The 23,537-nt window shown below is 42.1% G+C and overlaps 1 protein-coding gene across 2 annotated transcripts; it reads left to right on the forward strand.

Annotated features, from left to right (window-relative positions):
* The first annotated feature begins 1,737 nt into the window (after positions 1 to 1,737).
* LOC113149518 (bromo adjacent homology domain-containing 1 protein) lies at positions 1,738 to 19,859 on the forward strand. Of its 2 annotated transcripts, none has more exons than XM_026341697.1 (7): positions 1,738 to 2,355; positions 12,119 to 13,906; positions 14,626 to 14,984; positions 15,282 to 15,441; positions 15,586 to 15,665; positions 16,790 to 16,881; positions 17,235 to 19,859. In XM_026341697.1, exons 2-7 carry the CDS (start codon positions 12,139 to 12,141, stop codon positions 17,422 to 17,424), a joined length of 2,649 nt encoding a protein of 882 aa, XP_026197482.1. In that variant the 5' UTR covers positions 1,738 to 2,355; positions 12,119 to 12,138; the 3' UTR covers positions 17,425 to 19,859. The 2 variants fall into 2 exon arrangements, with proteins under 2 accessions (XP_026197482.1, XP_026197483.1); XM_026341698.1 differs by lacking the exon at positions 1,738 to 2,355 and adding an exon at positions 8,107 to 8,305.
* The last annotated feature ends 3,678 nt before the right edge of the window (positions 19,860 to 23,537 follow it).

The following is a 23,537-nucleotide window of genomic DNA, read 5'->3' on the forward strand; positions in this document are numbered from 1 at the left end:
GTTATGATAGTGTATTAAACGTGACAGATTAATCTTATGTGATGTGCAACTCACCAGTGATACAGGAAGTTTTAAAAGCACACACTTTTGGCACATTATGTAATAAGTGAGCCTGAAGTTGCTACACAAAATCTGGCCTTACTGTCATTTAACTAAAGAAAAGGTACTCAGAACTGCACTTGTATTTGCGTCACGCTATAGTTCTTGTGATTGCATAAAATGTTCATCTGCAGGAGCTGCAGCAATGGACATGCACCATTTGTCAACCAATTTATTAATTCACTGTTCAGGAATTCTGTTGCTTGATGGAAAGAATCACAGTTAATGAAAATATAAATGTGTATGGCATTTGTGGCGATCTGTTAGATGTTCAAAAACAGCATGTCAGACTTAATTAGGAAATTGAGTTCATAGAGACTCAATTTCAATAAAATGCATGGATAATTTGAAATTCCAATGAGGAGGAGACATAAAACATTCTGTCTTGTTGAACACTTTTTTTTTGGAAGACTTTTTTTTAACAATATCAAAATATTTGAATTTGTTCAGAAATAAAATCTAATTTAACCATGATGCTTTTGTGAATGCTGCTTTGGAATAAAAGACAAAAGAAAACGGAGTTATTAATGTGGTTACAGTGACACCACCTTTCAACTGGACACATGGATTAATTTGCCAACAGCAGAAGCACCTGCACTAAAATGCGTTCAATTTCTACCAGTTGAAGACTTTAGACTATAGAGTCTGTGGTCTGACTTGTGCAACATTAGTACAGGATGTTGGATTTGCATGAGCATCAGTAAAGATGCATCATTACAATGTGACTGTCATCCAATGATAAACAATTATACCATATGCCCAGACTGAATTATTTAGGGATGCACCAATAAATACAGTCACTAAATTAGAGTAAATTAGAGTTTGGCCCTGCAGAAACCATGGCCAAAAGATGGTGGCACAACATTAGATAAAAATGCAGGATGTGCTTCTTTTAGCTATACTTAACCAAGCACTAACATGACATTCAAAATCAGTTGGCTCTGCACTTCAGGTAGCCCTTGTCATGAAATAAAAATGTTGATTATATTAGAAATGCTCCAAAATGCTTCAAGTATAAAGAAAAAAAGTTACATACTGAATCTTTAAATTCATTAAAAATGAAGTTAAATTATGACAAACAGTGAATATGGAGGTTTTCTAAGTGGAGCTGGAGAACTGGGCCAGGTGCGTACTTTGTACATTACATATTACATATAGATTTTAGATAAATATTTATTACCATAGTAATATATATTTTTAGTTCATCAGTGTATCAGTGTTTTTGAACTGTATAATAAAACCAATGTGGAAAGTCCATGTTAACATCTTGTCCACATCTTTCTGGCTTGTGCCTTGAGTGTTCATGTATTCATCCAGAAAAACTTCTCACTTGTGTTCAGTGTTATGTGGAATCTACTTTGGGTTGGATTCATACTTGCAGCTCTTGGCACGGGGGCTCCTGCAGGCACCATGGGGGAAGGATTTCCTGGCCCGGAGCCCCCCCTTTGAGTCCCACTAGTTTGTATACAGGTGCTTCCGGGCTGTCTGCCAGTCATCACCGTGTCCAATTAATGTCACAGCGCATCTCTCGAAGAAAGTTTGCGGGGTGGATCCAGCGAGGCAACCCCTGCCTGCAGTTACGCGTGGATACCCCTTTAAAAGGCTCACCATGTTGCCATCACATGCTTCAGCAGCGAAGTAGGATGAGGATGTTCTTCTTCTCGTTATGTAAAACACATTTGTTACCTAGATCTTTTTAAATATAAAGGGACCTTCGAGAGACTTTTGCTGAGGATTTCTTCACTTTGCATGGGAGCAGGGGGGGGGGCTCGGCCCACCCCGCCTGTCAGGGCTGCAGACAGTCAGTCATGTTGTGCTGCTAGTTGTTGTTCAGTAGCAACACACAGGGACTGGTGAGCAAACTGAAAGCTGCGCACACCGTTAATGCCAAGTGACGGATAGAAGCGACGCGTGTGCGGGCTGCTCACTGGAGCTCCAGCGGCTGCACTCCGGGTTTGCAGCCGCGTTGGCGTTGGAGGAGTGGATGGGATAGAAAAGGAAAGCACGCAGCCTGGGCAAAGCCAGCTCGTCTCGGGAAGGAGTGTTACCTCTTCTTGTGGAGAGAGAGAGAGAGAGAGAGAGAGAGAGAGTTGTTTGCTCCCCTCGACGACAGATATATAAAAGGGGTTCCCTCGAGTGGAGAAGTGAAACCTCGGCGAGGCTAACTTGTCTCAGCTCGCCATCAGGACAACAAGGTGCCCCGACTGGCTGAGATTACACTGAGACAGTGGCTGCCACACAGAGAGCTACGTTACGGTGAGTGCTGGCTGCTCCACATTATCTTTCCTACACCGAGCTTTTCTCCTTTTTCCTCTATTCAGGCTGAACACGGGGGGGTTTTGCATGGGCAGCTGTCCTCTTTTCGTGCGTGTGCTGGTTGGTCATGTGTGGAGGACGTTGCAGAGGCAGATAATGGCCATGGTTGGATGAAGGTGAATCCCAGGGAGTGGTACTCTGGACTGGCCGTGCAGCGTGTTATCGTAGCTCCCTCCCCCGCCGCCGCCACCAGCAGCAGCAGCAGCAGCAGCCACCAAAGTGTAAACGCAAAGCGATAACAGTGGTCCACACACACACAAGGTCAATGACGGGGACACGGTAGTCCATGAGCGTACTGATATTATTATTGGCCGGGATAGATGCGCGATGTGTTCACCTGCTTTCAGTTCCTGTGTGTGTGTGTGTGTGTGTGTGTGTGTGTGGGCTGAGAGCCGTGCGTTCATGTGCAGGCTGTGTGCGCGCCCGTATGGAGGGTTACAAACTTTATGGCACAGACGCCTGTGGCATTTTCTCGCGGGTGCAATTTGCTCTTTTCATGTGATTCTTATTGGGCCTTTAACGGGCTACTCCGGACTGAGTGGACATAAATCAGCCAGCCACTGTAAACGGAGACACTGGGAATATTGGTGAATAGTGCCAGGTGAACGAGGAGGCTCCACAAATGCCATAGCAATTAACCCACATCACAGTTTGCCAATAAGGTCATAAAGGCAATGAGCTCATAGGGGATGATGCTATTATGACATCATAGACGAACCTCCTGAAGCTTGGCCTGTGGGGAATGATCATCAGCACATACATGGTTCACTTTTCCTTTTAGGATAGTGTATTACAGAAACCTGCAGCTGTGGGAGCAGTAGGTCTGCATATTCTTTACTAACTAACATTTTTAGTAGAAATGTGTTGCAAAATAGTTCTGATTGTGGAGAGGTGCTGACAGAGGCTTCTGTGACTCAGACTCATTGAGCAGCTTGGCAGCCGTGCAGAGTTATTTACTTTTAAAAGGCTTTAGCTTTTGAATGAGGCTTGCCTTTCTAAACAATCAGAAAAGAAGAAAAATTTCTGCTTGACTGGTGAGTTTTGAAACATTTCATTTACTGTAATATTATAAGAGTAATACCTGTAGGCCTGGGCAAACCCTAAAGAAGCAGGGAGCAGGATGGAACAGAGTGGATAAGTAAATATAATATTTATGCCAGTATAACAATATATAAATACTTTATTACAAGTCCTGCATTCAGACTTCTATGCAAAAAAGTGCATAACTATTTAAGCAAACTTATCATAAAGTAGCACAAGTGAAATGACTAGGTCAACAGAAAAAGAAGCCCTGTAGCTGATACTTTATTATATAATAATGATGATATTAATAGATGTTTATTACTGATTTAACTGTTCAAGACTATCTATATACTTAAACTATGTTGTGTTCAGCTTGGTTCTGATAGTATTAATGGCCCAACGGTTTCTGAAGGGTTGTGAGGTCATTCAGTCACTCGATTAATGATGGACAATAAGAATGAAAGAGGAACTAAGAGGAGCCAATTTCTGCTAAATACATTTCTATTCATGATCTGCAATGTAAACTGAATGTTTTTTACAAAGTGAAATATATAGGATAATTGAACCTCTCTGTGGATCAGACAGTTATTTAAATGAAACCATGTGAGAAGTTTAGAGGGGAAATAACTCTTTGGAATTGCTAACGAGGCAGACATTTGAAATATAGCAAGGGAACTCAAAGACACGCATTTTATAAGGTGCCGCAAGCCAAAAACAAATCAGTGTTGTGTATTTAACAAGCCCGTCATAAGTTTTAGTGTAAAAATCTCAAAGCAAGTAGTAATTATAACTGTCAAATAAATGCAGTGGTGTAAAAATACATTGCCTTTGAAATGTAAGAAAAAATGTAAAAGTGACATTTTTTAAATGAAAGATTAACTAAAGTAAAAATGCTAATTCAGAGGTACAGTACTTGAGTAAATGTACTTTCCTGCAGCGTGGATCAGTCACCAAATTAGGCAATATAATGTAGGTGTAAGAGGAAGTGTAGCCCGGTTATGTATTCAACTCTTTTTCTTTCTGTATTTTATGGGATACTATTCAGATATATAATCCTCTTTGTTGTTCACACTGTCATATCTGAGTATCTCCTTTTGTGTCATAGCAAGAGAGTATTGTGAAAATGCTCTTAAACTGATCTGGCCAGGTCAGTGTTTGACACAAGAGTTTATTGTAGTTGAACATTAATCTTTTGGAGTTTCTGCTGCAGACATACATACCACACAGTACGTCTTTACCACGTTTTCTTTTAAATCCAGTAGACCACACCCCACCTCACTAAACCATTGTAAATGTCATAAAACTTAATGTAAAAGTGTTTTAATGACTCACACCTAGACCCATCATTAAATACCCATGCAGGACTAATAACTGACCCATTACTGTGAAGTCAATCTGCTATGACTTGGAAATGGATTTCTGCCAACGTACAAATCTAATGCTTAAATAATCAATAAAACCTGAGTCCACTGCTATAGTTTTTTGGATTTGTAGCACATTCTTTTAATGAAATTTATTTTGTATGTATTGATATTCATTAGTATTTAGCTTTATTTTTGCATGGATTGCAATTAATGGGGGAAGCTGTGTAACTCCACAAATCTCCAGTACCGTCCGTTGTCCAACTAAGTCAGAGAGAGAGAGAGAGAGTGTCAATTACGACAAGGATATACAACATCCTTTAAAGTGACTGCTACGCATACACTCTTATAATCACAGCCTATTTCAACGACCATAACTTTAATTCAATGTGGGTGTTGACATTTAGTCACATATTTTGTGCACCCATGTGTGTTTACACTGGCTGTCATTTGAGCAGCTCCACACAGGAGCTCCTTCTAATGAGAGGCAACTTTAGTGTCATGGTTGCGTGGTTTCATTGGAAGAGGTTTGTTTATGTTCATTTACTGTCATTGCACTGAATAAACCCTGTACCTGTAGCCCAGGTATGAGATCAATTATCTTAAATTGATAACATATGCTTTACTTTTAACCTGTTCATTTCTTTTTAAGACATATTTTACAGTACTCGAGTGCGCTCCGCTGACCTTGTGAATAACCTTAAATCAGAACACGTGTGACGTTGCCCTTTTTTACTGCTATATGTTTAATTTAATAATTAATCCGGGGGGGTAGAAGCTGTTCTCTGATCATTGAATCAATCAATTTCCTCTGTGACCACAGTAACTCTGACTCTTTTGTGTGGGCTGTCAGTTTGCAGCAATAGCGCTGAGATGTGGGACAGCCAAATAAAGAATTTAGTTATTGAACAAATTCAACTGGGATAATGGGTGTTTGATCTTCGGGGCAGCAGGGACTCACATTCACATATTAATGTGCCAGCAGAGGTTTAATTGCCTTGTTGTGTCACAGTCATTTATTTGACCCTCTAAAAACTAAGAAACTAAAAAAATATCAACTTTCTTTTTACACTAAATTCTTTTTTTGTTGCTGTTGGCATTTTTAGCCTTTATTTGATAGATGGATAGTGGAGGAGTAAACAGGAAACATGAGGGAAGAGAGCGAGCGTTAGGGTGTGACATGCAACAAAGGCGGCCAGCTGAGCTCAAAGTGATGCCCTCCAATACACACTAGTAATTCAGGACAGTTAAAAGTGATGAATTATTGGTGTATCAGTCTCTGGCCATGCACTAGAATGAAACAAATGTCTTTCAGATAGTCTGACAATGCGGCACTTTAAAGTATGAGTTGCCGTTGTATCAGCCGTCGGCAGTGAGGGCGTCTATATATCATCATTTTCATCACGGGACAGAACTGAAAGGTTGCCTCAAGTCACTAGAAGCAATTCACACGTATCTAGACTGTCCACTAAAACCTGTTAGAAAACTCGTCCAGCGTAAGCAGCTTCTTCACCGTACATCAGTGCACTCGCTCGCTGCAGACTCGCAGCAGCTAGGTGAGGTTTATCCACAATCAAAGTTTAGTTTCTCTAAATCAGCCATGCTCCATTTTCTTTAGGGATGGGTACATAGCAGTCCCCTTGTCAAATAAAATGTTGATTTTAGCATTTCTCTGATGTATTTTTTAAACATTTAGTTAATTATTGTTAATATGTGACTTTTTGGTAAAGTTTACAGCACTGTTGGGGTTTAGATTTACTGTAGGTAAATATAATCTTATCATCATGATTAGACTCTTAGATTAGACTTTTTTAGTTGAACAAGCTGAAAACATTTTGTTTTGGTCTCCGTGAGCTGCTATAGGAAAAGATCGGTCACTTTAGCTAAATACTCCACTGTGTTTGTCTTACGGCACTCATCAGGTCACATTTAGTCCATTGTCCACATAAAAATCTTGATCTTGTCTGAAATGTAAGCCATTCATTTACAGTGTAACAATATCACTGATTTGAGCAGCCTCCCTATAACGTGAAGGGTACTGATAATTTAACTTAATACTTGAGTTGCTTTCCTAGAGCATGAAAAGGCTCAGTCGGTAACAGGCAGCTTTTGAATTGACATGATAAGTGTGTATTCAGCTCTTTCATAGAAGTGTGTAAGCGTATAATTCGGCTTTTTCATTTTTTATGACTTTCATTTCTTGCCATTAAACAAGTCTGGGGTTTGGATCAGGTAGTGGCTGACTTCATTGATGGCAGGTTCGGGTTCTTTCAGGCTACATAACAGCTGACAAGAAAACGCCTTTCAATTCATGCTGTAGTCTTAATGAAAAGAAAAACACAGTGGCCGTTGATGCTCTTTACGGGCCAGATGCATTTAAAACAGATAAACCTAATATTTGGTTTGATAATTGAGAGACTTTTTTACAATCTGAGGAAACCAGAATCCAGACTGTGGTTGTGTCAAAAAAATGGATCAAAGTCTAATATAAGTGCATAAATGATGTATTCCTCCACATATGAATGAAATGCAGCGTGTTGATGATGTGTATTATGTGGTATTTCTCCTTGTAGTTCTATAAAGAGTCTGAATACATCTCTTCCACTGTCAGTGTGTAGTGTATTGTTACACAACATATCCCAACAATGCACAATGGTGTTTGCTTGAATTTCCTAGAACTGTTGGAGCACGCTAAGAGAAAACAACCCCTCTCCTCTCATCACATTAAGGTCGACTGTACTTCATGTGTAGTCTGATTGTTTCAAAAGGTTTCCCCCCACCACCAACCCCATCAGGAGAGTTTCATTTACATAGAAATGACAGTGTAACTCCACAGCGTATTGTTTACAAGAGGTAAAGGGTGTGATGAAGATGGTCGCACCTCATAAGTGATCAGAACTTTGTGAAGTGGGGAGCATTTAAAACCCGGATCTCCCGACACCACATGGCGCACTGTTGATATCGGTTTTAATAACCCTCCATCTACATTTCTGCAGACGTGTTTTAACAGTCTGGTGGTTGACTGGTCACGACAAATGACAGGGTGAGGCTGTGTGTGTGTGTGTGTGTGTCTCGGCGTATCGGTGGGTGGGGGGGGCAGTAACATCCATTGCCTATGATGTAGCGCCGTGCGTTTCAATACACTGGAAGCAAGTTACCATCGGATACTGCAAATATTTAGTTTCTTATCCCCCCTTCACAATAAACAGCTGTTTGTCCGTCATTGGAGGACGGGGGTGTCAAGCCAGCCTGCTCCGTATGGCAATTGGTTCAGATGAAGTTTGCTGCAAATCGGTGGAAGCCCAACCAGGAAGAGCACACACATCTCGCAGGCAGCGCCACCGACCGTCCTCTCTCCACTCCTCCCCAGCTCTCCCAGTTACCGAGCTCTGCCATCGCACCAGTCCGGCTCCCCACTTCCCCCACCGTCCCCCCCCCACCACCCCTTTAGCCCGCAGATTTGTTCGACGGTTCCTGGCTGGTAGGAGGGAGCGTGTCGGCGAGCCGTAAGTTACCATCTCTCATTTTTTTATTTTGGCTTGCTATTTCGCCCTGAATGTCTGAAGTTGCTCCGACTGCCCAGCCGTCCAGAGAGGAGCGCAGAACCCATTTTTCGCTTCGTGCACCAGAAGCGTTTCACAGGCTGCTGCTACGTGCCAGATCCTCCCAGCGCTCAACTAGGACTCTGATCACAACAGCCACCGTGTCGGGGATCAGGAATCCGGTTAGGAAATGTTATCAGGAGGGTGACTGCCCTTTATTTTGCTTGGTGTGTGTGTGTGTGTGTGTGTGTGTGTGTGTGTGCGCTCGTTCGCCCCCCTCCCCTCTCCAGCCCATATTTAGAGCCTGGCTGGCTACTTCAGATGGGCAAGCTACGTCAAGCTGTACTGTATCCCATCATACTGTATTCCTCGGCCACGGCAGCCTGTATATTGATGCATGAAGTACACACGCACACCTCTAGGCATGCATGTGTCCACAGCCTCGACATCTGATCGGATGGTGTTGTAGGTCAAGCTCAAAGCTGCGGCGCAAGTCTCCCCAAGAAAACAACAACAGTGACATACTGTTGGAAATTCTTGCCGTCATTTATCTCCTCTAGGTAAAACATCCACCTGGCTGTTGGAGGATGGCTCAAGTTGGGGCCACCTTACCCAGATGGCTGTTCATTTGTGATGTGTGTTTTACCTGAAAGTTGCACACAGTGGATGATTTATTGATTACAGGTGTAATAAGCGATGGCCGTTGATGATGTGTGGCTTTTACCCAGCGACCAGTTTGCCTATGGATGGGCTAATGCAGCGTTTCCTGAACCTTTGTGGCCTGTGACCCGTTACAATGAGGCACCGTGGTCTCTTATTGCATGTTGTGACCTTATTGTGGACGTGAGGTGTGAACACTTCAGCCAAAAAGTGATTTGCCCATCACAGATGTGCTTTTAATAGTGTGGAAGAGATTAGAAATAGGAGGAAGAGGAGTCCACAATGAAAGGCAATGGGTTGTGTCGTTTTAGTGTTTTGATAAAGATAGAAATAAAGAGTGGCTATATTTACACTATGTTGATATGTTAGGTAGTAAAGATCAATGAGACTGTGCAGAACCAACTGTTTTTACATATATATAGAATCAAATCCTGCAGTTGTTTATATTAAAATTCAGAAAGCTTTATTTTAAACCCACATGTGGTACTGGTGCAGTTTATGCAGGCGCCAACTCAAACTGCATAACTAGTAAAAAGTGCAACTGTCTAGTAAAATTAACTGTATTTATAAATGCACACTGATTATCCTCATATGGTTACAAATATGTTAGACTATGTTAACAATTAACTGTTTATACACCCATACTATTACGGATCATTGAATTTCAATAATGTGTGCTGATGATGAATCATTATTTAAATCCTTCTGGGTTTGTGCTTTATACATAGATTCCCAAAGGCCTTCAGAAATCTTGCCAGTTTTATCATAAAAAAGAAAGGGTATCCTGTTGTGCCTGCTGTTAGATGCTCTGAGAGGAACTGATGATCTGTTTTCTTACCAATTAGAGACGGAGCGCAGGGTCATTGATCTTCCCGTAAATGTGAAATTGCTTCCTGAGGATCACCAGGGCTAACTGTATTTAAAGAGCCAAATTGCTGTTTGGCCAGAATGCTGCCACGTGAGATAATATCGTAGAGGTTATTCCTCTCCCACCTACACTTCTCAGCGGTGACCCACAACGGCTGCTGGAAAATTGTCTTTTTATGGTTTTAGAAAAATCATGATGAAAGCCAGGTATCAAGGCTTTTAAACTAGGCCACTTTTGAGTAGAAAATATTGGCTTGATGTGGGAGAGTTGGTGTAAATTGACATAAAAATATGGACATGATTATTTAATGCGAAGTGAAAACAGGTCTGAATTTTAGGTTTTGTATAGTAAGTAATTCTGTATTGAATTTCAGTCTCAGTCGGCAAGGTCAAACTACAGAACTGATTAGATTTTGTCTGAGAAGCACAGTCTGGAGTCAGCGGTCCTGTGATAGGGTAAAACGAGGTGAGGCATCACACAATACCTGATTTTGTCACTGAGTAACATGCTCATGTTCCCAAGAAGAAAAAAGATGGCCACTTCAACATTAGTTACATTTAAATCAGCTTCTTTTAATGCTTCTGAAGTTAAATTACAGAAGTGCTAAAACTCTCAATTAATGTCAGTGCTACCTCCATGTGAATGTAAATTCAGGAAGTTGTCTTCAGTTTTCATCTTGAGCTAAACTCATATTGGATATAGTCAGGATCACTCACACATTTCAGTCTTGGACAGTCTTTGCACTTGCACAAGCCCAATCAGACTGGTGCCAACAAAATCAAACAAGGCTTTGACAGTAAATTAGTGCTGAGTTGCGCCAAAATCTCCAGTCTTGAATGTGTTCACACTGCAGTGAAATCTGCATCAGCCACGGTGCTTCTCAGTGCTTCACACAGCCACATTAGTCTGAACAGACGCCCTGGCCTGCAGTACATGAAGTGCATCCCCATGAAGTAAACATTATAAAAAAAAACTTACACTTACAAGACTGTAGGATTTATAGGATCTAAAGCTCGCATGGGAAAATGTTAAAACTCCACTTTCTTGCACAAAGAGAAGAGAAAAACAAGAACATGCTGTAAGTCTGCACGTCTGCAGTCTTCGAGAGGGGGATTTCATCAACTGATTTTAACTAACTGTGTGAAATAATGAGGTAGGACAAGAAGCTCTTGGAGTTGTAAAGCAAGCTCCATTCAGTTTACGAAAATGCACAGTTGAATTTGCTGTGGATAGTTTCCTTTGTTGTGCAGAATCAGCTGTATGTACACTGTTAAATGTGAATCTTAGTCTTTACAAGTTTATCCATCTCATTAGGCAGACAATAAATATTTATGACCTCCAGTATAAGTAGATGTATGCGCAAGATTCTCTTTCTCTTCATAACACATTCTCAACATTTACACAGTACGTATTTTCAAGCCATGAAATTAAAGTGATAAAAATGTCACTCAGTTTAATCAGCATTTACGTTTGTCTTTTTTCTCCAGTAGAGTTTGATGTTGTTCCAGGACCTTTTTGACATTTTCCTTTCAGACTAAACATTTCAGACTAAACAATTGGCCTTAACAAGCTGTTATTTGCATGCTGTGTGCACACTAGGTGATAAGGCAATGAGAGCAGTGAATGAATGACAGAGCATCAGTTGCACTAAAACACACTCACAAACATGTTATATTGAGAGGATCTTAAACAGGCATATAATAGCTGAAGTAAATATATTTAGTCTAAACACAAAAGCATTCAGTTGAATTTACTAATCATTAGTCTTCTTTATGTTTTCCATCAGCTGTTGTTTAAATCTAAGCTGAAGGCTGATGTAAAATAGTCAATATCTTTGTTTGTGTCTTGCTGGCTGGAGCTTATTTTCATTTTCTTTGTGCCTCGGTACTTGCCACTTCACAAAATACCTCCCAGCTTTGTCTAGTTTAGGCAATGATAATAAAAATATTTCAGATAATGGTAATGGTCATCATTTGGTCCATACTACTCCCCGGCTACTGGCCTTGACCATAAATCCTGCTCTGATCAGTCAGTGTGGCAGAAACTGTGAACTGTGTGGCAGAAAGATGTTGAACATGAGCAGATCAGACCCAGCTCGGTATGGATCAAACTAAAAGCACTGCTTTTGAAGTATTTTGAACTTCTTTATAGATCACTGGCTGCTCATCTGTAGACTGTAAGCATGTAAAGATCCTACTAAAACTAGGACATTCTTGAATTTTCACCACATGTCGGTCTCCTATCTCTAGGATCCGTGGAGAAGCATGTGATGACTCACGCAAGGCAGAAGGGTTCCCTCAGGCAGAGCCACAGTAGTGCGGAGTGGTGGGACAACTGTCCTTTTTGGCCACATGGTGGTACAATGGGTGGTGCCGGGCCTGAGCGCTCACTACGATATGGCAGGACAAAGAAGATAAGTGAGATTATTAAACAAGGTAAAGGCATGGCCAAGACGATGACTGACAAGAGAGGGAAAACAGAAAAATCACATCAGAAAGCAAAACTGGACAAGAGACGTGACAAGAAGCGGGACAGGAAGTTGTATCCTCTGCGGGGGAGGACTGGAGGTTCAGATGGGGAGGGCCTGAGTTGCCATGTCCTCCTCACAAGGCTGGAGGAAAATATCCATGATCAGGAGAGCTCTGAAGAAAGTGAGCAAAAGCTTACTCTGAAACCGAAACACAAAAAACAAAAACGCAGAGAACAAAAACAGGCAAAGTCTTTACCAAAAAGCAAATCAAAGAAAAACAGACCAAGAGATGCTGAGTGTGTCCATGTCCTGCAGCCACGCAAGCGCAGATTGGCCTCTCTCAATGCTGAGGCAGTGAACAGTCTACTGCTTGAAAGAGCTACTGACCCTCAGCCAGCAGCTAAACAGGCCAGGAGACAGGAAGAACCTGGAAATGGAGGGGCTTGCCTGGATGCAGATCTAGTCAGAGGTGGTGTCCCTGGAGGTTTGAAGGCTTCACGGGGAAACACCAATAAAGCCTCCACGCCTCACAAACTTGAACTGTGCCAAAGCTCTAAGCCAGTCAAGAAGGTCAAAAAGGTCAAGGTCAACCGAGGTGGTGATAGTAGCAGTATGAGTCAGGAGAGTCTTGATGCCCCTGCCCCCAGACGATTAGCTGGACTTAATGCTGCAGCCCTGCTAAAGTTAACCAGCTCCTCTGCTACCAGTAAACAGAGAATAAAGGCTGCGCCCATAGCTACTGTCACATCAGACTGTAAGGGTCCTGCTGCGGTGTCAACCCCAAAGCAGCACTCCAGAGTCAAAGTCAAACACAAGGGGCGATCTCAAAAGCGGAAAGGGAAAAAGGTTCCTCCCTTGCACAGTGGCTGCACAGCCTGCAAGAAAAAGGCTGACTTCGAGCCTAAAGTTGAGTGGGAGGCTGGCAACTGCACTCATAGACTTACCAAACCAGGCTACCAGTCTCGCAGCATGCTAGCATATCCACTAAAGCAGGTGAAGGAAGAGCAGCTGGAGACTGAACTGAGCCCATACTACTGTTGTCCCACAGACGGGTCAGTGGAATACTGCCATCGCTTGGCTTTCTTTCTGGACCAGCAGCCCTATGGACAATCGGACGATCAGTCTCTTAGTTCAGCTTTGACCCCTGTGAAGCGTGAGTGCCTCGTAACCTCACCGTCCTTGACTCATTCTCACCCGCACACAGCCCTCACCCTCAGCCCTCACCCCTGCCTCTGCACGGCTGACCACTGCTTTTCCAGCTACTACGTCCACATTGCCCATCCGAAACACACTGGAACGACATCACCAGCTCTGGCTTCGCGATCTCTGAACTTCCCCCCTTCCAGTTTGTGTCCTAATCAGATGACTGGCTCCAAGATACTGAGTTCGCAAGTGTCACACACCTCAGGGCTGGCCCACCCCGGCTACTGCAACACTGTGGCTTCGCCCTGTTACGGCGATGCCTGCGGGATCAGTGGCTACACCTACAGAGCCATGCCCCCTGTCAACAGCAGGGCTTGTTCTTTCAGCACGGGATGCACTGGATGCACACACAACATTAAAACAGGTGAGTGGAAAATTAAGAGCTTTCAAACCCCCTCGGTGCATTTAACCAAAGACATAAACATATGATTATAATCTAGACAGTTACTGAAGCCCAGAAGAGCTAAAGCTACAAAAACACATTAACTAACATTTGGAGTAAGTTGATGGACAGGTTTATTTAAATTTCTGATCACTCATCTTAAGCCTTCCTTGTGTGGTTGGCATAATAAAAGAAACCCTTTCATATACTTACAGAGTTATTACTTACACAACTAAAGAGCCTTTGTTTTTCAGTGTGGGCCTTGAGTTAGTTGTGCGGCCCAACAAGTGAGGATGTTTCTGTTCCTTCTTTTTACACGAGCTTTGAAAATGATAGCTCGGGGCTCTGACTTAGATATTCCTCGATAGGATCTGCTGGCTTGTTATGTTTTCCAGAACAAATGCGTTTAGAAGTGGCCTGATGAATAAGCTAAAACACTGACACACACTGGAACCATGCAAGTTAGCGTAACCTTTGCTGAACAACAGCAAGCGAACCACCTAGTAGCTACTGAACAAAATCGGCTACTAAAGCATCAGGTCAGCAGAAAATCGGAGTGTACTGAAGAGATAAAAGGTGTGCTTTGTTTTGAATGTCATCTTTTGTGTCATGTGGAAGATGTTGTCACTTCGTCTTTCTCATCTTTTTCGCTTTCTAGCAGTATTATTGTAAAGTGTTATTTTCACCCTTTACTTTTCCAGAGGGTTACTCCTCCCCTCAGGGTGACCACAGCCCCTCCCTTCTAGCCCCATCCTCCCTGCCCATATCCAGTTGCCCTCTGTCCAGCGTGCCCACTTCTACACAGACTAATCCCCACCTGCTGGCCCCCCTGTCAGGACGAGATCAGCCACAGGCCAGGTTAAAGCTGGCCAGAACATGCCCACAGACCACCAAGCCCTCCAACGGCTCCCTGTCCATGGGCCGTACCCGGCTGTCCCAGAAACAGACATCACCTGTGCCAAGCCTCAGCAGCACCAAACAAAAGAAAGTCAGCCGCAGACGTGCCACTAACGGCTGGCGGCCTGTGGGAATGCCCACAGAGAGGGAAGTCTTTATTGCGGTAGGTTATTTGTGAGTGCATCTGTGTAGAGTGAAGATGGAGATTAAAGAGGTTCTTGTTTGGTTGTCTCTCGTTAGACTTATCCTCTCAAACTACCCGATAATACTGTAGTAGAGCTAGTATAAGCATTAGCATCCACACAGCTGCCTGGCAGAAAGAAAAAAAAAAAATCAGCTCTTGGGGAAAAGATAATTGTGTTTTGACCACACAGCTTTGTGTGACAGATTCTTTTTTGTCTTTATAATGAGAATTATATCTGTCCTTGTCTGTGTGTGCACGCACATGTGCGTGTCTCAGGGAGAGGATGAGTCGGCCCTGCGGCAGTGTTACGAAGGAGTCGAGAGGGACGGTGAAGTGATACATGTCAGAGACACTGTGCTTCTGCGATCAGGCCCCAGGAAGAAATCCCTCCCATATGTTGCCAAGATATCAGCGCTGTGGGAGGACCCCAAAACAGGTAGGGGGAAATCATGGAGAGATATGATGATTTGTTTTTGTGCATGGATAGATGAGGGGACGTCTCATCAAGGTTGTTTACCTGTACCAATGTGTGCACTCTATGTGTGTGTGTGTGTGTGTGTGTCTCAATTTGCTGCCTCAGGAGAGCTGATGATGAGTCTTTTCTGGTACTACCGACCTGAGCACACCCAGGGAGGCCGAGATCCCAGCACACACTGTGAGGTGAGGCTCAGTTGGATTGTGGCAAATGTGCGAATTTTACCCAGTGGTCAAACAACAGTAACGACATAGTGAAAAAATGTGGGTTGTGGTTAAACACAAATAACTGAAATTAAACAAATCTGTGAATCTGTGAATGTGAATTTTAAAATCCAATGTTTTTGTTTTACTTTTTCTATTCCAATCTTTCCTCAATGACTGTTTCATTTCACAATCTCGCTTTTCATCCTGAAGTCTTTGCCTGTGAGAACGGGCAGTTGTGTGATTGGCTGTTGCTTTGGTCTGAATGACTCATCCACATAACTGTCTAAAATAAGACAACTGTCATTGGGAAAAGTGGTGATGTGAAATAAAACAGTAAAAAAGATCTGAAATAAACTCATTTATTGTGAAAAAGAAGCTGGATGAAAAGTATTTTACAATAATGAGCTAGGTTTTAACATTTTCTCGGTTATAATGTGGTACAATCTGGAAGTTGAGTCATGGCAACTGGACTTCCTTTAGTTACTTGAAACGTTTCGCTACTCATCCAAGTAGCTTCTTCAGTCTGAATGTGGTACAATGTGCTTGAATCAGGCTGCAATGTTGATGTGTTGTATTAGAGATATTTGTTTATTATAAAAAAGTAATAATGAGGTGTCCTTGTATGCGTAAGAAAATGATGTGTGAAGAGGGGATAAACAAAATGGCCTCACTAGGCACAAATATCTGGACAAGTGACTGCTGCTAGAGACATTGTTATCTTTCTCTCAGCAGCCCTGAAACTGTTGATAGTTGGTTAGCTCTTGAGTGTAACCACAATGCCAAAACGATGCCACTCCAGTCGTGCACAAATAAAGGGGAAGAGAAGAGAAGAATTTCATGGTTAGAAGTTGAACACAGTGAAACACTGCTCATGTTTCTGTTGACGGTGGATGTCTGCAGCGTGTGTCGAGTAGAGCCGGATTTGGTGCGTGTGTGTGTGTGTGTTGACACATACAGTAGAAACACTGAGGCACAATCCCCCAACAATTACAGTTCATTCTGCGCTCACAGTCAAAAATTGTTGTCATTTTCTTCAGCCTTCCCCCAGCGCAATAGGAAACACTTGTGTTGATGTGACATTGTACACCCACTGTTGGTTTCAGAATGAGATTTTCGCTTCTCGGCATCAGGATGAAAATAGTGTGGCCTGCATAGAAGACAGATGCTATGTTCTCCCACTAGCCCAGTACTGTAGGTAAGTACCCACACGCACACACACACACAAACACAGCCCAGATGTAATCATTAACAGGAAATCTTTTGAGAAGGATTGCTTTCAATTTACACTTGAGCTTCTGAGATATGTGGAAGCCTGTTTTTCTGACATTCTTATCACACGTCAGTGACACTGCAACTGTTAATGAATTTGAGGGAACACTAGGCCATGAACATTTGCTTAGACATCACTGACAAATATCTTTTCAGCTCAGTTGCTTGTTATTTTCAAATAAAGGTACAGAAGCATGAAGATGTTTGATTTGTGCTTGATTTCACCTTATATAGTACAGAAAGTCACCATATGGATATTTTCTTTCTCTCCTTTCTTAGATTTTGTGCCTTGGTGAAGCGGCGTGCTGAAGGCGCCACACCTGGCTGCGCCAGCATGGTGCCCTGCCGCCCTGACTTCGCCCCCCCTTCCCACCGCTGTGTGCCCACAGATGTTGACCCCGAGCTGGTGTATCTCTGCCGGCACGTCTACGACTTTCGCTATGGACGCATCCTGAAGAATCTGCAGTAGAGGGTAGAGGGGCAGTCGCACTTATGAATTAATCGTCACGAAGCTCCCTGTCCTGCACAGAGGTGGAGGCGGGGGGCATTAAGGACTCAACACCCCTTGCTGTTCTGCTGGGGACCTATCGATCAGAGGGAAGGAGTATGACAGGGTGGGGCTGGTTTTGTGCACGTGACATATGAAAGAAGAAGTATTTGTGATACATGATGAAGCACAGATCCCTTTAGTCAATGACAGAAGGGGCTACAATGTGGTCGAAGAATACATCTCAGTCAGAGCATCAATATTTCCTGGTTTGGAAGAGTAAGAAAGGGATAATTCATTAATCAACTTGGATTTCTTAGCTTCCACAACACTCTGAGGTTACATGGAAGCTTGTGTGCTCCCCTCTCCTCGCCTGCCAGGAATGCTGAACACTAGACTAAACTGGGCTACAGGACTGCGTTTCCCCCAAAGCATCTTAGCACAACAATCATGTTTGTTCCATTTGTAAGCCAATGGCTCAGGAATGGTCCAGCGCTAAGGTGCTTCCGGGGAACACAAGCCTGCACTGTCAGCTCAATGTTAACGGTGTTCAACCAGACAGGGTGAAGGAGCAGCTAATGGAGTGTGTCGTCTTACTTCTCCTGATTTGAGTTTGTCTGTGTGCGTGTGCGTGTGTGTGTTTTTGTGTGAAAGAGAGAACGCGAGAGTGAGTGTTGTCACTGTGGATAAATGGATAAATGTGGGTATGTCTGATGGTTTTTTAGGAGGCTTTCAGGCAATCAAACCAAACAAACTGCTTTAGATGAAGTGAAGCTCTCTCCCCCTCCTCTCTCCTGTGTGCCACAGCGCAATGACACTGACAGAAGCAGTTTCTTCATGAGGGATTCTCCGCACAAACTTAAATACTCCACCATAAAGGAGTTTGTTACACATGTCTTTCTAGCAGAGTTCTGAACAGGTTCAATTTAGCAAACCCACATCTGCAAAGCCCGGTTTTAGAAGTGGTCTGCCGTCATGTCAAAATCAAGTCCGGACCTGACCCTAACCGTTAACATTAATTAATGCAGCCGCTCACTTTAAGGGCTTGCATGATGGGTAGTCTGAGGTTATCTGCTGTATTGTCCCATTAAGCTGTGCAAAAACATGCTCAGTCAGCTCCCACTTTTTGTTGACACATCCTAAGTAACTGCCTGTTGCTATCACCGAGCTGCATTTTCACCTGTGGAATGATGATGTATTGAGGGTGAGAGGATGAGATGATGTTAGACATTGTGCAGGTTACTCTTGGGTGTCTGACGCGGTGTAGGACGGTGTGCTTTCCCTACCAAACTTGACCACAGCAGGGCTTCTTTAACTCCAGGTCAGGACACCAACACAGCTCTAAACTAACTTTAATAATGAAAACATACATTTGATAAAAGCTCTACTGGATTGTCAAATCAACTTTCATCTCAGCCTGTTCTGGCTTGTAGAAGCCTCATTTTAGAAAGGCTTTCAAGGGTTCAGTGGAACAAGTTTTTATTGAGGACTTGAGATTGACCCTGTCTTGTCAAGAGGACGACTTGGCTTGAGGTTGTTGTTTTTTGTTTGTCTTTCTCATGCTTCTTCTTTTTTTTTCCCTTCACCTTTGTTCCACGTGACTTGCCTTACGACTGGCAGGTAGACCTTTAGGCAGCTAGTCTCACCACGGACAACAAGGAAATGTTAGCATGGGTGTACTGTAGTAAGAAACAGGATTTTGCTGCAGATCAAGTGACAGTTGACAGAGACTTGACCACTGGAGACACACCGGTTTAGGGCTGCAACTAATGATTGTTTTTATAATTTCTCATGTGGTCGATCGGCTGCGCTTTAGTTGCTTGCCCTGCATCCTGATATGACATCTTGACATCTGTGATATAGCTATTCTGCCTGCTCTAATGCTATGTCCACACCACTTTTTCCTTCCTCCTTCTCCTGAAGATAAACCAAAGGATGTCACACAAGCCAGAGTCCCTGTCTCCTCCTAGCACCCCCCCTCCTCCTTGTCAGCACTTCTGCTCTTGTTCCCTTATTATATTGCACTAATCCATTCCTTAATTACAACAGTCATGTTCAACTTTTCTTTTTTTTTGTTCCAACTCCTAATATCTTAATAGGGGGAACTTACTGTACAACATTTAATCTAAATATGTGAATATTGTAGAGAAGGAAATATTAAGGAGGTCATGACTGCTTTTGTCAAACTGTATATTTCAGTAGAGGAGTCGGCCAGCGTGTTTTCATGTCAGCTGATGCACAACCTGATGAATCTCATAGAATACATACATAATACTAGAGTCATTCCATGTGGTTTCAGCTCTGTGTGTGTAGTGCCTATAAAAAGTATTCACCCCCTTGGATGTTTCATCTTTTTATTGACATTGTAAATCAATCATGATCAATAAACTTTGACAAAAACAAACAAACAAAAAAAACCAATCAGAAATATACCTCATTAATGTCAAAGTGAAAACAGGTTTCTACAAAGTAATGTCTATTAAATAACAATATGTAAGGTAAAATCAGTGTTTGCATTAATATTCACCCCCTTCAGGTCAGTATTTAGTAGATGCACCTTTGGTTGCAGTCACAGCATGATGCTGCCACCACTGTGTTTCACAGTGGGGATGGTGTGTTTGTGGTGATGTGCAGCGACGTTGTTTGTGTGGACGGCCTGTTCTAGGCAGATTTAGACATGTGCCATATTCCTTCCATTTCTTGATGATGGATTTCACTGAACTCTGGGAGATGTTCAGTGCCTTGGGAGATTCTTTCGTATCCATCCCCTGACTTATACTTTTCAATGACCTGTTCTCTGAGTTGCTGGGAGTGTTCTTTTGTCTTCATGGTGTAATAGTAGCCAGGAATACTGATTAACCAGTGACTGGACCTTCCAGACACAAGTGTCTTTATACTGCAATCACTTGAGACACATTGACTGCACTCAGGTGATCCCTATTTCACTAATTATGGGACTACTAGCACCATATATCTGGACCTCTGTTGGATTAGGTCAGTCATTTTAAAGGGGCTGAATATCAATACAAACACTGATTTCACCTAACATATTTTTATTTAAAGGACATTACTGTGTAGAAACCTGTTTTCACTTTGACATTAATGTATTTTGAAGTACGACCATGATTAATTTATAATGTCAATAAAAGGATGAAACATCCAAGGAGGTGAATACTTTTTATAGGCACTACATATATTATATATATAGTGTATATACACATTAACAGTGTGAATATATGTATATATATATATATGTTCACACTGTTAATGTGCTTAGATTTTAAAAGGCACCTAGATGGAGACCTGCCTTGCTGTGCTGATCAACGTAGCACCATGTTTGATGTGTGTACGGATTAAGTGGGGGTTGTGGGGGTCATTTTATGTGTGTTTGTGTGTGTGTGTGTTGGGGGGGGGGGGGGGGGGGGGGGATTGTTTGATACTTAATTGAGTTGGGGTGGATTTCGAGCCGCTCTCATTCATTGCCTTTTAACCTGCAAGTGTTTCACTGTCACTCAGAAATCGACATGGAGTGTGTGTACCTTTATAAAACAAAGAGTACCCGATCGCTTTCCTACACAGCAAACACCCTGTTCTTCAACATTGGACAAGCCGTAAAAGTTTTTAACACTCAAAAGCCATCTTTAACTTTCTCTCAATTTGCGGCAGTGTGACCCAAAACAAAATCAAATCCTGATCATTGGGTTTTGTTTATTTCTATGAATACCCTAAGTCTTCAAAGAAGTAGTATATATTCTCCTACTTTGCAATTTCTCCTTATTAAGAATATTTTATTATGTCAGTTTCCTAAGATGGCATATGCAATATATTTTTAAGACTTACTATTTTTGGAAAATGAACTTAACAAATCAAGAATAGAATATGCATTATTTTTTACTTTATTTCAAATTAGTTTTAAATCATCACAGCGATATTTGAGATTTGACCAAATGGAAGATAGAGGAGAATGAAGGGACTTCATGCCATCATATGACCTACGGTTATAGACAATAGGCAGCCTTCCGGGTAATTTCTAATGAAGTGTACATATCTGAATCCAGGAAGCACCGGGCACTCTTTAAACAAGCAGACAGCCAATGCACAGTGTAGTATTTTTGCGAGATCTGTAATAATTATATTTAAACTAAGAAAAAAAATATTTAAATGGAGTAAACAGTACAATATATTAAGATTTCAATTTAACTTATTTGGAAATACTGTGTCTAATTGATTAACTATATCCTGTCTCTTTGTGCTCCAGGATCGAAGTGATTTCTGTTTTTTTTGTAACTTATAAGTTTAGAGATTAAATGATTGAGTGGTGGTTGTTGACCGAGATGTAAATGTTGTTTAGCTTGTATAATTGCTGTCAGGGGGTGGAGACCAGACCGAAGCACACCCTGACAGACAGGAGAGCAGAAGTGGCCGAAAACCACAGACTTCCCGATCCAATGTGCATCAGATCTGACCTGAGACCTGTGGAAAACGAGACCTTCTTGCTCTCCTGCTCAACATGACTAACCTTAAGAGTGACGTCTGGGAGAATGTCATGGCAACATGGTCACCTGAGCTTCTTTTGGTTCTTCCTGTTAGGGGACAGATGGGGACAGGGCAAAAAAGGACAGTATGTCATGAGGTAGAAGATCCTCTCAGGCGGTGAACTATGACCAGTTTCCCTGCTAAAAATTTAATGTTACAGAGGATTTTCAGTGTCACGTAGTAGGGACTGAAGAAAAATTAATAGTGAGTGTGGGTTAATTAGAAAAGGAGAGGGTTTTCTTTCATGCACAGGCATAAATATTCCGGTACCTCACTCACTGAATGACTTTTACAGGCCAGATCCAACCATTTAGCAGTGTAAAAACTACACTCAGAATCAGAAAGTCGCTGTGCTTTCCCAAATTTTTTTAAATTAAATTTCTCTGTAGTTATTTAAGTCAGAGTTCAATAAAAATATTAATATTATTGTTTCCTTGCTTTCATTTTGTTTCGTTCTATAAAATGTAGCCTATTTAGCCTCCGACTACCCACCGCAAATAATTTTCACACAGTCTCTTACAAAAGTTATTAATGGGACAAGACTTTCCAGTGGACTGATTTATGAATAAGGACTAGAAGAATTTGGAGAACAGCTTCTCCCAACATTTAAAACAGCTGACCACTGCTGCCCTTCTCCCAGATGTGCACCAATGGTGTTTGACCCCTAGAGGGCAGGACTGTTCGCAGAACGTGCTCATGGCCACATCCCAATACTATTCAACTGCTTCCTCTTCTTGACCTCTTTCCTCACAACCTTATCTTACGTCTACTGAATAAGATGCAGAAAAGAAGGAAGCTGCCATGAGTCATTCTCCCAAGTGCTGGCCAGCCCTGTAAAAAGCATGGATTAGATTGTATGTTGTAATTTATGTGTCTTAATTCCTAGCCGCTTTGCATGGACACAGATGTATCCCTTGTTACCATGACAGCTAGGAAGGGCCAGCACATAAGAGAAGTCAGTTTCTGTGTGCATACGGGGGCCACAGTGGCAGGGGTCAAACACAGTGTGATCTTTTCACTGATGCCACACAGGAAGTGTGTTCACTCCATGAGTCAGAACTAAAGCACCTACCCATGAGATTCAGCTTTTCGTGTGGTCTGTACTGATGCTTATTGTCAACATATATTTTGATATATTTGGACAAAACGGGGGATATACAGTAAAAAGTCTAGATATTTTTGGAGTAAAGAAACAATGTGTGTATCATTTTATTGTCACTTTGTCATGCTCTCTGAAAATCTCTTGGATTTTTTTTAAAGAATTATATAACATCCCTACTGATTTAATGTTCCATTGAAAGAATATTTATAAATTTTAAGTCCTTTGTGAAACTGTGTGGGAGTTTTTATTTCACTTTTTTTGTTAAGTCTAGGCGACTTGCTTATGTAAATATTTGAAAGCATTAACTTTTAAATAATTGAACTTCACCCATAAACAAGTAAAATTTCCATTTCCTGGGACTTTGTACTATTTAAAAGAGAAAATGTTCTCAATAGGAAGTCAGTGAAGCTCCTATAACTGTTATGCTCTTCATTCTCCACAGGAGGTCAGTAGTGAG

This window comes from Anabas testudineus, chromosome 24, assembly GCF_900324465.2.
Source record: "Anabas testudineus chromosome 24, fAnaTes1.2, whole genome shotgun sequence".
In the NCBI taxonomy this organism is placed as follows: domain Eukaryota; kingdom Metazoa; phylum Chordata; class Actinopteri; order Anabantiformes; family Anabantidae; genus Anabas; species Anabas testudineus.

Bases quoted from the DNA above. Each gene is read 5' to 3' on its own strand.
- LOC113149518 (XM_026341697.1), top strand. From the start codon at position 12,139: ATGACTCACGCAAGGCAGAAGGGTTCCCTCAGGCAGAGCCACAGTAGT. The intron at 13,907-14,625 runs GTGAGTGGAAAA...TTACTTTTCCAG, and splicing joins CACACACAACATTAAAACAG to AGGGTTACTCCTCCCCTCAG. The intron at 15,442-15,585 runs GTAGGGGGAAAT...TTGCTGCCTCAG, and splicing joins GTGGGAGGACCCCAAAACAG to GAGAGCTGATGATGAGTCTT.